Source organism: Phoenix dactylifera, chromosome 1 (assembly GCF_051530095.1).
Source record: "Phoenix dactylifera cultivar Ajwa chromosome 1, Ajwa_hap1_PhDact_Kaust_v1.1, whole genome shotgun sequence".
NCBI lineage: Eukaryota > Viridiplantae > Streptophyta > Magnoliopsida > Arecales > Arecaceae > Phoenix > Phoenix dactylifera.
The window spans coordinates 13042503-13057838 of NC_143190.1; the positions used below are offsets into that span (position 1 = coordinate 13042503).

At 37.7% G+C, this 15336-nt stretch overlaps 1 protein-coding gene across 3 annotated transcripts; it reads left to right on the forward strand.

The window, feature by feature from the left end:
- The first annotated feature begins 483 nt into the window (after window positions 1-483).
- LOC103720675 (protein EARLY FLOWERING 5-like) lies at window positions 484-12954 on the forward strand. 3 transcript variants are annotated; one of them, XM_026809830.4, is made up of 10 exons: window positions 575-838; window positions 2339-2432; window positions 3904-3989; window positions 7345-7494; window positions 9640-9689; window positions 9779-9848; window positions 9924-10005; window positions 10095-10507; window positions 11102-11623; window positions 12435-12954. In XM_026809830.4, exons 4-10 carry the CDS (start codon window positions 7477-7479, stop codon window positions 12654-12656), a joined length of 1377 nt encoding a protein of 458 aa, XP_026665631.3. In that variant the 5' UTR covers window positions 575-838; window positions 2339-2432; window positions 3904-3989; window positions 7345-7476; the 3' UTR covers window positions 12657-12954. The 3 variants fall into 3 exon arrangements, with proteins under 3 accessions (XP_008808723.3, XP_026665631.3, XP_088577073.2); XM_088720947.2 differs by having other exon boundaries at window positions 580-838; window positions 7439-7494; XM_008810501.6 differs by lacking the exon at window positions 7345-7494 and having other exon boundaries at window positions 484-838.
- The last annotated feature ends 2382 nt before the right edge of the window (window positions 12955-15336 follow it).

Genomic DNA, 15336 nt, shown 5'->3' on the forward strand with positions numbered 1-15336 from the left:
CCTCCTCTCTCTCTCTCCAGGTCCATTCGGTAAACCCAGAACCGATCCAGAAAATAATTTGGATCCAATTTTAGGATTCGATCCGGAACCGCGAGTCCTAAAATTTGGGTCGGATCGGATCTACACGGGTCGGGTCACGGGTCAACCCGACCCATTTGCAGCCTTACCAACAACTGACTACTTGCAGGCATGTTGCCTTCCATTCCAATTAGACTTTAACTTGGCAAGAGTTCATTGGTTTTGGCCAAACTAGCTCGATTAGTACTCATGTTAGAGTAATATAAATACCGTTTTTCAACAAAAAAAAAAAAAAAAAAGCTAGCTCGATTAGGAGCCGAATTCTGAGCTCTTCAGCAGGCCTGTTCATGTAATAGGCCCAGGTTAGATTCAATACCCAATTCTTGGTCTCGGTTCATTTAACTCGATCATTCGAGTCCACCACGGCTGTACCTAAATTTGTGATTCAAATATCCAGTCCGAGCCAAAGCAGTAGCGGTTGAACCGATGCATCCATCCGGACCCAACCCTCTCGCGGCCCTCTCCATAGAAGGCTGATAGGACTCCAAGCCAAACCGACCCAGGCCTTCCAGATATAATCCAATCAAATTCCGGCGAGAAATCGCTCTTTCTTCGCCGCGCCTATCGAAGATCACGGAATCCAGAGGGAGGGCAAGAGGAAAGAGCGAAGCCTAGAGGAGAGGAGTGGGCGGGCTCTAGTCTTGGTTCGATCTCAGCGGCGGCGCCGGCAGAGGCCGAGATGAAGACGACAAAGGGAGGGAAGGTCATGAACCCTACGGACGCCTACCGGAAGGAGCTCCGCAAGAAGGAGCTCAAAAGGGTGCGGACAAGAATTACCCTTCCCCCGATTACCTCCGGTTCTCTAGGGTTTATTTTCTGATGTTATTATTCGATGAATTCCCCTATTTCTTGATCGCCTCACGTCACGTGGGTTTGATGGGTTGCTGCTCTGTTTGATTTCCTCCTTTTCCTAGCCATGTTTCTTTATTGGACCCAGTTTTCATCAAGAATAGCTTTTGGTTGAATTTGGTTGCTTATCAGGGCATATCTTCTTCTTCTTCGTCGTCGTCTTCTTCTTCTCTTTTTTTTTTTTTGGCAGCAAGATAAGGCTAAAAGCCTTCCCTTGTTTGATAGCCCTGCAACTCGATAGTATCAGATTTTGGGCATGATGCAGCAGCCTGAATTTCCTAGAGGAACTGTTCATATGTTGGTTATCATTAGCCTAGGGCTTGGGCCCTAAAAGACACATCATCAGCTTTAGCGCAATCTTGCAAAACTGCATTACCAGATTTAATCAAATATTTTAGTTATTTTAGTTTGTGTGTGTCCAGGTATGATCCTTAGATACCCCTTTCTTTGTATGTGTTATACATGATCTTCATCTACTGTGCTGATTGTTAAGGACATTTCCTTCTTTTTATTGAACTTATTCAAGTATATTTGCAGTATATGCGTTTCTTAACTGGTTTTACCTTATTCTTGATGCTCTTTCTAGACCTTTTTGAGGGGCCTCAGATATTTCAAACACATATACCCACTAGATAGCTCCTTCTGCTCTTGAGAAGATATCTTATTTTTTATGAGTTGCTAACTTTTTCCATCTAATCGAATAGGATTTTACTTGACTTTTATTTGAAGCTTTGGCAACAATCTATATAGGGATATTGTTTCCTTTTCTAAGTGTGATGCTTTGATATGTGTCACTGATGGCATCTTTCTCTGAAGGTTCTGATGCACTGACGTTTGGAGTATAATTATAAAATTTCATAGCTTGTGTTAAAGATCGATTTTTGAAACCTTGATGTCTTTCTTTTTCAGTAATATACGAATAAATGCATATGGGCCAAAGAAGTACATGACAAACTTCATTTATCTCTTTCAAATGTTTCAGATTAACAATTGCCATACTCACTTTTTTATAAATATTTTAAGAAGATTTAGTTAAATTGAAAACCTTTTGCATGATGCTGTGAAACCTTGGGTATTTTTTTCTTTATTATGGCTATTTTTTATTGATGTGGAATATATGATAATAATCACGGTTCATTAATTAGTCAGAAGTATCGGATAAGTTGCAAAACATGGCTTCCTTTTTATCTAATGTACTGATGTGTTGTGCAATATTTCAAACCTTGAAATTTGAAGTATCGTATGATATCTAAATTTGGTTGAAACCTTTGAATACTGTAACCCCTAATTCAGCTTTTTTTTTTGTTTTCTTTTTAATGGCTAAAACCATGTCTTTATGACTGAATAATAGTTGGTTAGTTAAACCAGCTATATTTCTGATTTTTTAAAAAATATGTAATCCCTGTTTCAGAACAAAAAGGAAAGGAAGAAGGTGCGAGAGGTTGGACTCTTGAAGAAAGACCCTGACTCCATCAGGGAGCAGATTCAGAAGTTAGAAATGATGAGTAAGTGATTTAGGCATTATATTTTTCATAGCAAATTCTTTCAAATGGCTAGTAGTAATCTTATGTTTGTAGCTTTGAGTACCTTATGACTTATATAATTACATTTGCAGAAATTCATTTTATCATATGTCATAGGTTTAATTAGTCAGAAGTGAATTACTTTGAAGTGCCATTTCTGAAATTAATTAGTAAGGATTCTTCTGTCCTTCTCTTGTTTAAGCATTTCTAATAGAAATGCTTCTGCGACGCTTTGGTAGCGTCGGCCGAATATTTGCCGACGCTTATAAGCGTCGGTAAAGGGTATAAAAAATGCCAAAAAAAATCACTTTTCCTGTAGTGTGTTCTTATTCAAGTCGTTGACATATATTATATTATTAAATTTAAAATAAAAATGATCTATAAACCAGCACCTATCACTACCTCTGGTATATTTATTCATTTTTATTATTATATTAAGCTCTTTAAGTATGCTGTAAATAGTGCTCATATTCTTATTTCTGCTCCAAGTTTTGGAGGAGGTTTATTTGCTTTCTTGTGTCTTCACAACTTTACGTTGGCATTTGTAAAAGCATAGAAAGTACGGCCACTTGAAATGTTGTATTGGCGACATGAAAGAATGATGATTCTGTTAACAAATGTTGCAGACGAGTCACAAAGAAAGTTACAAGAGAATCGAATGAAAAAGAGCAGAATATAAGGTTGATTGATTCTGGCATGGGGAGAAGATAACAAAATGTTGGAGAGTAGATAAGCAGCTTTATTACTATTTATGCACTATAGGCAAGATATGAAGAAAGAAATGTGACAGTTCTGTACCATGATGTATGAATAATATAAAGAATTTCGAGAGGGAAGTATAATCTAAGTAGAGAGTTCCAAAGAGCATATGGAGGGAAGGAGGAGGTAGAGGTGAAATAGGAGGTGGATGGAGGTGAAGAAGGGGCAAGGAAAGGAGGAAGGAAGGAGAGAAGGGAATTGCTCCCATTTTGATAATACGGTTAGCATGTTTAGGCACTCTATACCCCTAAAATAATGAACAAAGGGTCGATAAAAGTTTAACGGAACCTTTTCTATCAATTTCATGTTGCATTTAAACTTTTAGTTCTTTTTTTTGGTTTAGATGTTTTGCTTTTCATAGCAAGCGGTTTCATGTAAATTCATGGAACTAGTCATATCCTTTACCTATATCAATATGCTTTTTTGATGGTGAATTTTTGTCCTATGTCTAATGTACAAAATGTGATAAATCTAAATATGATACTTCATTTCTTCCTCACCTATTAGGCTTATATGATCTAAGATTTCTTGTATAATTACTGATGGTAGCATTATCATATCATAATTGCCGTCATCCTTGTCATCATTATCATCATGTACTTCTTCCGTATTTCTACACGTGTTGCTTCACTTGATATGTAGCTTAGGCATCCAGGTGTATGGAAACATCTATACTTACCATTGATTGATGCAGAGGCGGATGGTGCTCTAGACAAGGCAAGAAAACATAAGAAGAGACAGCTTGAGGACACACTAAACCTAGTTTTGAAGAAAAGGAAGGTAGTTTTCTTTTTATTCTTGTCATTTCAATCATGCCCGACTTCTTACATTGTATATCTTTGAGTGTTTATTGAGGTATTTTGAAGTAGGAATCTTTGAACGTCCCTAAGGATTGTGGTTTTATTGGAAATATTTTTCATACAAGCGACCGATGCCAATCTTATGTTTCCGTATTATTGATGCTTTCTGATTCAAGGGGTGAAACTTATTAAATATATGAATAACAATCCATGTCTGAAAAGGTTTAGACTGTCTTGGTTTGAATATATCAGTATGCCCTCCATCTTTAAGAACTTTGACATAGAAGGCCTAATTTGAAATGAATTTACTTGGGGTTACAACTCATGACACTTTGACATGCATAGTGCATGCACTTGAACCCTATGTTATGATGGATAAGCATTACATAAAATCTAGATGACTGTATGATTTTAAACAGTTACTAAGTTTTTATAGTTAATTAATATTTAATTGCAGAGATATTCAGATGCTACTTCTCTGGTGCTTTATTGAAATTATGCATGCTCACCATAGGGTTTGTTAATGGCTTAATGCACATGTAGACATATCCTAATTAGTGTCTCATTATGTATTGAATGAACAACTGCCATTTCTATCAAAGTTCTCTCATCTTCTCGATAAAAATAATTGCCATGGGGTCCTGTTCAGATGAAAAGCTAGGTTGTCTAAGAACAAAACTGGCGACAACAATCAAAGTTTGCAGAATAATGACCTTCCAGATCTGTGGTGGATAAGTTCTAGAGAGAATTTGTTTTGTAAAATCTGATTGATGCGCTCCAGTTCTTTCCAGCTTTACCTATAGTATTATTGAACTCACCTGAGTCTTCTATTTGGTGCATGACTTTTGTGGGGGAAGGAAAGGGGCATTAATGGGGACCTTATGCATGGAAAATTGGAAACTGAACCAATTTGGATGTCTTTTTTCGTATCTATGACATTTAGAAAGGAGAAGTGAGAAACAAAGGGAGGGAGCGGGATTATAATTGAAGTACTTCCCATAAGTTCGGTACAAGGATTCTTTTTTCTTTTTTATTTCTGTTTTATCTTGCTTAAACAGGGTATTTAGAAATACATGGATGCATATTTTGAGAAATCTAGGATTTCTATTTGGGGAAAGGAGCCATTTTGAAGAAATTATTTTGCATTGTTTGTAAAGGCTGTAAGAGGGTTTATTCCATCGTGATGGAAGGGACCAGAGTTTTGGTTCTTCTTTTATTGAAGATTCTTATTGACAGGACTCAACTACTGTAGGATCATATTAATTGGTAAATAACTTGTTCTTTTGATGCTAAATAAGTTTTTAAGAGAAGATTACTTTAAATTTGATTCTGGCATTGATCATATTGATCAAAAATGCTAAAATTCAATCAGATGAATAGGAAAATCTTGTGGATTAAATTATATTTCCTCTTTTCCATAAATTTCTGAAATCATATTTGTTTGAGATGCTGGCGAATGTTTTTGCATCAAATTTGGTACTTAACCTTCTTATGAGAGTTAATTTCTTTGAATTGGAATTTATCTTATTATTTGTTTGCATGAGTGGATTGAAGTGGACCATCACTAGTTCTGAATTCAGCTATGATCAAGGTCTACTATACCAATTATACTAGTAAGGCATCAATATAGTACCAAGATTCGGTTTGGTACATGAACTGAATCAAACCGTACCAGTTCGAATTAAGTGGAACCATTCTGTACCATCCAGTTAAGTATCGCCTAGTTTCATGTGGTAACATGGTTGGGAGTGAGAAAAAAGTGGTGCAAGCCCATCTTGGTATGGGATACGTACTGTACCATATAGCACCAAATCTACCATATTGAACCAATGACAAACTGGTATGGTTCCTGGTACTGGTCTCGTGGATATGATGGCTATCTTTGATGAGATAAATATTGGATGACATGTGCTTTCAGAATATGATTGCAAAATTCGATCAAATCACTTTCATGATGTGCAAAAGTCTCCATTTCATGATATTAATTAGAAAAATTTAAGAACAATCTTGATGATTAATTAACTACTATGCATTAGGGAAGAGTTAGAATATATGAATCAATGATGACCTCTCTGTGATCATGCAACCTGAATTTGTTGGATTTTTGTTGAAAGACGAATCTTAATACATTTCTTGATAAGTGAAAAGTATATTACGATCAGAACCGGCCCAAGGCCTTAGGCGACCGAGGAAGCTGGCTACGAGTCTTCCCCCTTGATGGAAGGGAGGTGGAGGGTTTCCTGGCCTGCAGAGAGGAAGTTGGGGACAGTAGTTTTGTTTTGGGTGGAGAGAGAGAGAGAGAGAGAGGAGGGATTTGGTTGGCTTGATACATGCCTGAAGCCACTCTTATCTTTCATCACTTCTCTTTTTTGGTTTTGGTCTTGGTTTTCCTTCCCTCACAAGTCATTACTCCTGATCCAGCTGGGCCATCAGGAAGAAAGATAGGGGGATTGGAGATGGACTTATTGGAGGGTGGAGATTCTTTTAATTTTCTCCTCTCGGTTTCTTCTCCCCTCTTGGGTGGTAGAGAGAGAAAAGGAGGGAGGGGGTTGAATGGCTGCTGTGCCGTGATGTTGCAGTTGCAGCTTCGGTGCTCACTTGAAGGGGGAGATGGTCTTTAGCAAAAGAAAAGGAGGGTAGAGAAAGAGAAGGAGGGAGGGGGGGTTGAATGGCTGCTGTGCCGTGATGTTGCAGTGGCTGCTTGGGTACTCACTTGAAGGGGAGATGGTGGGATGGGACTTTTATTAATTAGATGGAGTGAATTTCCCATAATGACCCTACTTTCTCTTATAGAGAGGTCCCTTTCTGGACAAATTCTTTGACCGTGAAGCGCCATGGGATGACCTTTTCCTATTCTGCTCTTGCTTCACATGGTAAACAGTATTGCCAAGAACAGTTTCATGGGCTTTTTTTTTAAGTTTTTTTTTTATATTTTCATTCAAGAATTATATTAAATTGAAGAGGCTTTTTGTCTACCTTTATTAGATTCATGCATCTTTGTTGAAATAGTGTACTTGACAGCAATCTATTTCCATAACATTTTTTTAAGTATTTTATATTTATTAAAAAAAATTATTATTTAAAAAAAAAGAGGCCTCATTTACTGAATTCGCCTTAGGCCCCCAGATGTATTGGGCCGCCCCTGATTACGATTAGTATGATACAATATGCTTGAGGGAGAAAGTAAAATTTGTGAAAAGCAAAATTGAAAATATTGATGCAGTTATGGTATGCCGTGCTGAATACTAACTGTAGTAGGACTGACTGTTGACATATTGAAACATTGTAAAATATGAGGCCTATGATGCTGACTGTTTTCTTTTAAATGATTACAGGTATGATAAATTATTTCTTGTCAAACAATTTCTAAAGTTATGGAAGATGATACTGAAGAATTCTACTAATTCACCATTGACATGCATAAAAAAGTGATCCTTTCAAGCCACTGAGGTGTGAAGCAAGACTGCATGGGGATGCAGCACGAGGTGGATGGATTTTGCATCTCAAATCTTATTTAAGCATACTCATTTTGCTTTCAAATTTAAAGGATACAGGTTCATCTCTGGGGTTTCAAGCCTTCTTCCTAGTATCAACAATGACAACAATTGCAGAAGTTTTGGTTTTGACAACCGTTTCTCATTCTTCATAAAGATATAATATCATCATTCGATGTATTATATAAGGTGAAGATATTTTCTAGTAGTTGGTCCTGTTGGCAATATGCAGTTGCGACAAAGAATTAAGAGTACAATGAAGAGGAGCATTGAGAAACTTATAAAGATTGGGTTGAAGTAAAATACGGGAGGGGTTTGTTAGTTTTGTGGGCTATTAGGAACATGAGGATCTCATATGTTGGTTTGTTCAGATGAAAATTTGCAATTCAAGAAGCTATAAAGATCATGGGCAGAGGAGCTTCAAGTAACTTCTGAGATAGAGATGAAGCATATTGCGAGGTGGATTGTGTAGCTACAGTGGAAGATGAAATTGATGTTACTGTCATACATTTCAAAACTATCACCTTGCTTAGCTGCAATAGACCTGTGGATAATATAATTAATCCATCCAGAGTCTTTAGTATTAGGCAGGATTAAGACATTATAATCTACATATGTTAGGTGAATTTAAACCAGCAATAATCTTGAAAGCTCATAAGTTTACTTTTCATATGGTACTTTCTCTGATCTATCTTTATTTTACTAATCACTTTATTATTTTTTAACATTGAACAGCATATAGAAAAGCACCTCTACCACATATTTTATCTCAGTTTTTCTCAGTGTCCCAATATGGGTCAAAATATTACCTTTCCAGATTGTTGCTATGTAAATCAGTTGCACCCTAGGCAACTTTGGGCGACATATGTCCATGTCTCCTTACTACATGTCACTCTTGAAATTTGTCTCCATTTTGATGTTATGCTTCATGCACATGCAGAATACTTCCACATTACACAACCCTTCCAAGTGTGATAATCTGTTAACCACTATTCTTCGTATCTGAATTTTATATTGCTGCACTTGCTTATACTAGCTTTAGTTGAACAATTTAAATCCTTTTTATTGTTGTTTGTAGCTGTTAGATGGGCGGCAACAAATCAAATTTTATATACATAACACTTAATCAATCGTGGCCTCGACTAACCTTTATTGTATCCTGGCCTTGACTTAGCTCTACTCTATCTCATTTTGTTCATTGTCTTTTCCGTAGTTATACAGAAGGCCAGTCCCTTTTTTTTCAGAGCATTCATCCTTATATTTGACTGACACCTGGAACTATGATAGTGCGACATGCAGTATTTTAATCCTTTCTTAGGGGTATTTATTTAAATTTGTTGCACAGAGCAGAAGATTAATAACTTATGTTTTATCATTTTTTTTAAGTTTTATAGTCAGTTTTGAGTGGACCTGGTTCTTTCTGTCATACAGAAATGGCGAAAGGTTTTGAAATATCATGCTGGCAAATGGAGTAACCTTTGATACAAATGAATGTTTAACAATTCATACATCCTATCTTACTTCAAAGGGTAAACTTTGTCATTGTACCAAAAAAAAAGGGTAAACTTTGTTACTGAGTAGGTTGGATGTTTTTTCTGCATGCACAAGCATGATTAACTCTTTACATATGTGCATCTGCCATATTAGGTTTCCAGGATGGTGACTACATACATACAGCAGCCATGTGCATATGTGGCTGGTTATATGACAGTAATTCAAACTAGGCTATGATGGGTGTATTTGTGATACATAAGGTGGATACCTGCTGTAAGGATCACGTGGCTTTAATTGATTTAATCAAAGAAGTTATATACCAAAAGATGATTATGCGTTGGAGGCATGAGAGAGAGCCTTCATTAACATTAATATTTTTGTCAGATGGAAATATGTCTGATTTAAGGTATTGAAAACTGGAAGCGAGATTAAGTAAAAGGTAGATGACAATGTTAAACTGGACTTGATCTCAGTAAGTTGGATAACATGACTAAATATTATAATAGATAGGACTTGAGAAGTTGAAATCAAACTTGCTACTTTTAGTACTACATTTCATCACGACTCGAGTTTGTGTAACATCTGTCAATGATTCTCTACATTGCTGAATTTATCTCCATTCTTTTCTTATCTTTTAAACAGGAGTATGAAGAGAAAATGCGTGAAAAAGGGGAGGCGCCAGTAATGTTCAGGTGAGGTTTATTTCTTGAATTTGGTCTTCTTTTTAACATAATATGGTACTCTACTGATGTTTCTTTTGCATATTTTACTCCGATACTAGCCATTTGGGTCCCCCTCGAAGACGAACAACTGCAGAAGAAGAGGAAAGATCTAAACATCCAAAACCTGAGGTATGCGCCTTCATATGAATTGCACTGCAGCTAAAATTTCTACTTGGATGCAGCTAACTCAGCGTATGGATGCAGGACTCAGTTTACTATCATCCTACATTAAACCCAACAGGGGCACCACCTCCTGGAAAACCTCCCATGTACAAGTCATCTATAGGTTGTTCTCATCCTCTTTCTCTGTTTATATTTATCGATCACCATATTTTTCCCTTCTAATTTCTTTTTTTTTTGACTAATATACTGTAGAACCCAGGATTCCATTGCCTACTTCTTCAAGTGCTGCAGCATCAACATCAAAGTCAGAGACGGAGGAAGCAACTTTATCTGTACCTCCTCCTCCTCCACCACCACCACCTTTGCCAGCGTCTGGTGAATTGACTTCTGTTGATGATTCTGCAATACCTGCATCTATACCTTTACCACCCCCACCACCAGCCCCACCCAAGCCAGTGCTAGATTCAAAAACATCATTACCTCCCCCACCACCTCCGGGACCTCCACCCAAAGATCCAGTTGCAGCTCATACTTTGCTTCCTCCTCCTCCACCCCCACCACTACAGCGGCCTTCCCAGCCTCCTCCACCAGGTATAAACGAAAGTGAATTTGATAATAGCAAAAATGCAGCTTCAGAGGGCCTAAATCTGAAAGAGTCTGATCAGGTATTTTTTTAGTTTCAATTTGTTACTGTGGTTGTTCAAAGTTGTACTTTATCACTCTTCATTATTTCTTAGTTTTTCACTTATTCTTTCTTGTAGTTTATACTATATAGCTTTTTTGTATTTTATACTATAAAACATTTTTCCTAGAAGTGCTTCAGGTTTCTCTGCCTTTATGCAATATGCCTCTCATCCCAAGTGTATCGCTTGCTCTGACCATAAATGTTTACAAAAATATTTTCTTTATACTATTTTTCATCATGTCATTGATCGTTTAAATGAGCTATTACTCTGTTGTCTCTCTTTCTTCTGGTGTCTCGCTTTCCTTTCTTTTCAGAAAAGTTGGTTTACTAATTTTTCAAAATTTTGCAAGATATTATGTTTTAGGGATATTTTCTTTTGGTTGGCTATAATTTGCTCTCATGAACATTTAGTATCAATTATTAGCAAAACTCTTTGAGAATTCTGGAGTTGTTCTATCTCATCAAGTTAAACAGGATTTTCAAAATATAGGGAGTTCTATTTCCTCAAGTTTACCTGAATTGTGAATGCGATGCTCATTAAACTATGGATGTCTGACATGTATCTCTTTTGCAGGCTACAGCTGTGCTCCCCCCACCTCCACCACCCCCTGGACTACCACCAAAATCAGCAAATCACCAGTCTGATGCTATGTCATCTGAATCTAGTGCAAATAGTGCTTCAGGCTCAAATGACAACTCTAAGATGGCACCTCTGCTGCCACCACCTCCAAGGCAGCCACCACCAATGCCCCACAGACTTCCCTTGATGCACCCTTTGCAACCTGACATGATGCCTCCAGGTGTTGGACGCTATCCCCTGCCTCCGGGCATGGTTCCTGGAGTTCCTAACAGACCTCCCCCTCCCCCTCCTCCGGGCATGGTTCCACCACAAATTCCCAGGCCTCCTTTTTCTGCACCTCCTGGACCACCAGGAGTTCTGAGGCCTCCAGTTCCTCCAGGTCTTCCTCCCACTCAAGATGATGACCTTGCTGCCTTGAAGCCTGCACCACCTCTGAAGCCATCCTATGTCAAAACAGCTGCATCAACTGTTGTTAAGAGACCTCTAGCACAGCATACCCCGGAACTGACAGCTATGGTATGTTTTAACCATCATGTTAGTGGTTTGTCTTGCTTTACATGTAACATTACCTCTGTATTAACATTCTTGCTATTTTTTTTCAAATAATCTATTGAATCGTACGCTTTTGTTTTCTCAGTCAGACTATCAAAACTGCCCTTGCTTGGGGTAAACTGAAACCTTGTTTTTCGAATCTGGATTCCATGAGTTGGTTTGTTTCAATCCTGGCATCAAGATGACTTGAAAATATCCATGGTGATATAAGTCCTGTTTCCTTGTAAATATCCCATGATGATATAGGTCCTATTTCCCTCAGATGACTTCTGCAATTGAAACAACCACTTGTCTGTCTTGCAGTTGAAATACTGCATCATGTTTTTTTTTGGAGAGGTATTGCAAATCCAATGATTTTAGGATTTCCAAATCAGTGTAAAATCATTATCCTTTGAAGGGCTTTTGCTTAATTGTGGTATAGACAGTAGTCAAAAATGTCTTATGATTTTACTTTCACTATATGGATTTATTGAAACATTTAGCATTCTTTAAGAAGTAAATCTGTCGATTCCAGATTCAAATTTTCCTGATTATTCAAATTGCTTACCATTTAATGTAGTTACTGAGGGAAGTATGTTTTTAACTTTCTATCAAGGAAGAGCTTGAATACCCTGGCATGCTAGAGCTAGAGTCTAAGCAATATTAGCATATCTTGTTTTTTGTTCTTTAATTTATTTCTGCTTTGTAATTTTTAATTCTGTCTTCCTCTGGTGATTGCCACTTCCATCCTTGCTTGTGCTGCATAACTAATGTTTCTTTGGGGGCTTTGGAGCAGGTTCCTGCATCAGTGCGTGTGAGAAGAGAAACTGCTCTTCCAAAACCAAAACCAAAGCCACACCTCTCGACCGCGTCGCCATCTGCGAGGCCTTCAGCCCCCCCAGCATTTGGAAAGTCAGAGACAGTGGCTTCCTCATTGGCGCCGAAGGGGCAGAGCATTGATGACTCTTATATGGCTTTCTTGGAGGATATGAAAGCTCTGGGTGCCCTGGACGGTTAGGCTTAGAAATAAGATGATGGTAAAGAGGCTAACAAACTGATGTCTGAGGGCGAAACATACAGATCCTTGTTAATGATTGGCACTCTGTGCCTCATGAAAATTCCACATGATTGTTTTTCAAGCCCTTTTGTGGCTACTTCACTGGAATTGCCTTCACGACAGCCGGCCCCTGGCATATTTAGAACTGATGTTCTTTCCCGACTCTGGGCTTAATGGGGGAGGAACTATGAGAACCATGAGACAGAATCTGCTTGTTTCATGCACATAAATGGTAAAGATTCAACATTTGGATCGCTCACATGCTGTAGTGAGATTGTTCTGCATGTGCTAATTCTTGTGGCAAAATTAACCATTTATTACTAGGAACATTGGATTCAGGGGCTATTTTATTTTCTTCTTGAAGGGCATCAGCGGAACAAGCTAAATCTAGTTGAATCTTTGTAAAGTCCCTAAATCAGATTTTAGAATCTGCCATAACTCTCATGGAAGGAAACCCACCTTTCCAAGGTTCAGGGCTCTCCTTCTTTGATTGCAATCTATTCTGCTGGTAAATGGGAGTAAGCTGGAGATGGCATCATTCAAGCCGCCATAAAAGGTAGGGAGCGCCTGTTTGATGCCTCATGGGACCCAATGATCTGGCGATTCTCTACTTGATAGGGTCTGATAACCATGCATGTCAGGTCTAAGTTTCTAATCCCCGCCGGTCGTTTGCGGTCGATTAAAGAGTGGGGTACGACCAAATCTGTCAGCATGGTAGGTGGTTTCACGTAGGCCATTCTGTCAGCTCTACATCACCACCTGATCAGGAGCGGCGAAAAAAACAGTGGCCTTCAGCATTCTGCATTGTTTGTAAAAAAAAATCATATCATGTGCATGAATTTCTAAGATTTTTTTTAAAAAAAAAACAAAAGATTTGCTAAATGGTAGGTAAGTTATGGGTTTTCCTAGCACCGTCTTGACGGCAAATTAGGCCACAAAGACGTCAGCCATTACGAGCATACGGAGGTCAATCATTCTGACTCAATCCATTGAGTGATACTGTATCTGGAAGGTGGGAACAAAAGTCAGCATGATGTCCTCCAGATTGGAGGTTCTTCCCCACTTGAGCAGGCGAACATTATAATGCTCGAAATCAAGATATTTTAAAGCTCTCCAAAGTCAGCGATCACGGGCGCGACTTCAGACTAAATTGTCAATTAAATAAAGACTTGCTTGTGCTTTTGTGGGATTTGATTAGAGCTAGGCGAGCTGTCTTTTATTTTTGTCCTAATGCTAGCATTTGATGCTTTGCAAGTGATTTATTAGTCGGGAACGGTGCATTACGGTTAGCTATAATCCTATCAATATACCCGTGACTAATTAATAGGAGGTTGGCTTATTGATACGCCATTGGCCATCCTTGGTTTAACTTCTCTTTGATGTGTGTGAGAGAGAGTAGATAGAGAGGTGTGACCACTACGGTAAATCAAATCCCAATTAAAATTTTATTATGAGAATAGTAATTACACCAATTAATGAAATCTTCTTAGTTGGTGTTTTTGGTTTGCGATCGAAATCAGAATGGATTGGAATGAAAGTGGAATATCCATATCCCTTAATGCATTTGGTTCGTGATTAAAATTGGAATCGGAATCGAAATCGAATAAAATTTGAATACTAGAGAAGAGAAAGAATTAGATTTTGAAAAATTGGGATAATTCTTATTTTCTCCTTGGAATCGAAATAGGAACGGGACTCTTCCTATTCTTATTCTCATCCCCATTCCATAGTCCAACTCCCCTCACCAAACATGCCCTTAAATTATTCTCAGCTATTTCTTTTACTAAACAACAATATCGATTATTCTAAGAAAATTGTTTAATGATCCAAGATTTTCTAATTATGTTCATAAATTAATCATAAATTTTTAAAACTTGTGCTTTTTTTTTGGCACATAAAACTTGTGCATTAAAAAGTCAAATCGTGTCTAGTTGTTGGTTGTGCTTGTCACTATTATTTATCGTTCTTGATTTTTTCAAAACTTATTTTTACAGGAATAGTGGATATTAATTTTCTATTTCATTAATTTATTTCAAAATTTTAATTATTTTAATCTATTCTTCAACTTTAGTAAATTCTCTACATTTCTTTGGTATCCAACATTGCCTTATTATTTTCAGAGGCTGAAATTGCAATTATAATAATGCAAAATGTCCCCACGCTCCAGGGCGGCTCGAGCCTAATATCTGCTTGCTAGTAGAACCCAATCTAGACTCGCCCTCATTTAAGATGTCTTCCTTAACAGCTTAAATTTGTATTATAGTGATTGAAGCTTGCTGTAGTTGCAAAATAGTTAAAGTTTTGGCTAGACTGGCTTGCTCCATCAAGTTCAAATTGCATCTTTCATACAAAAGAATAATTGATTTTTTTTCACGGCATCAATATTGGATAGCTTCTTGCAGACATATTAAAGCATTCTGAATTTTCTCGTTCATCCATCTAAACAGCTCTCAAACCAGCTGTTGCCCAATCTAACGATGGATTTGTGCAAAAGAAAATGAATCCTTCTTTGGAGTGAAAGATACAACCTCAGTCCTGCTCCATCCATCTTGCTGCACCCCCATAGAGTCAATCAGAAACAAACGCCGACTTCTTGTGAATGACCATAACAAACGCCAATCTCGTTTACCTCCCAACTAAC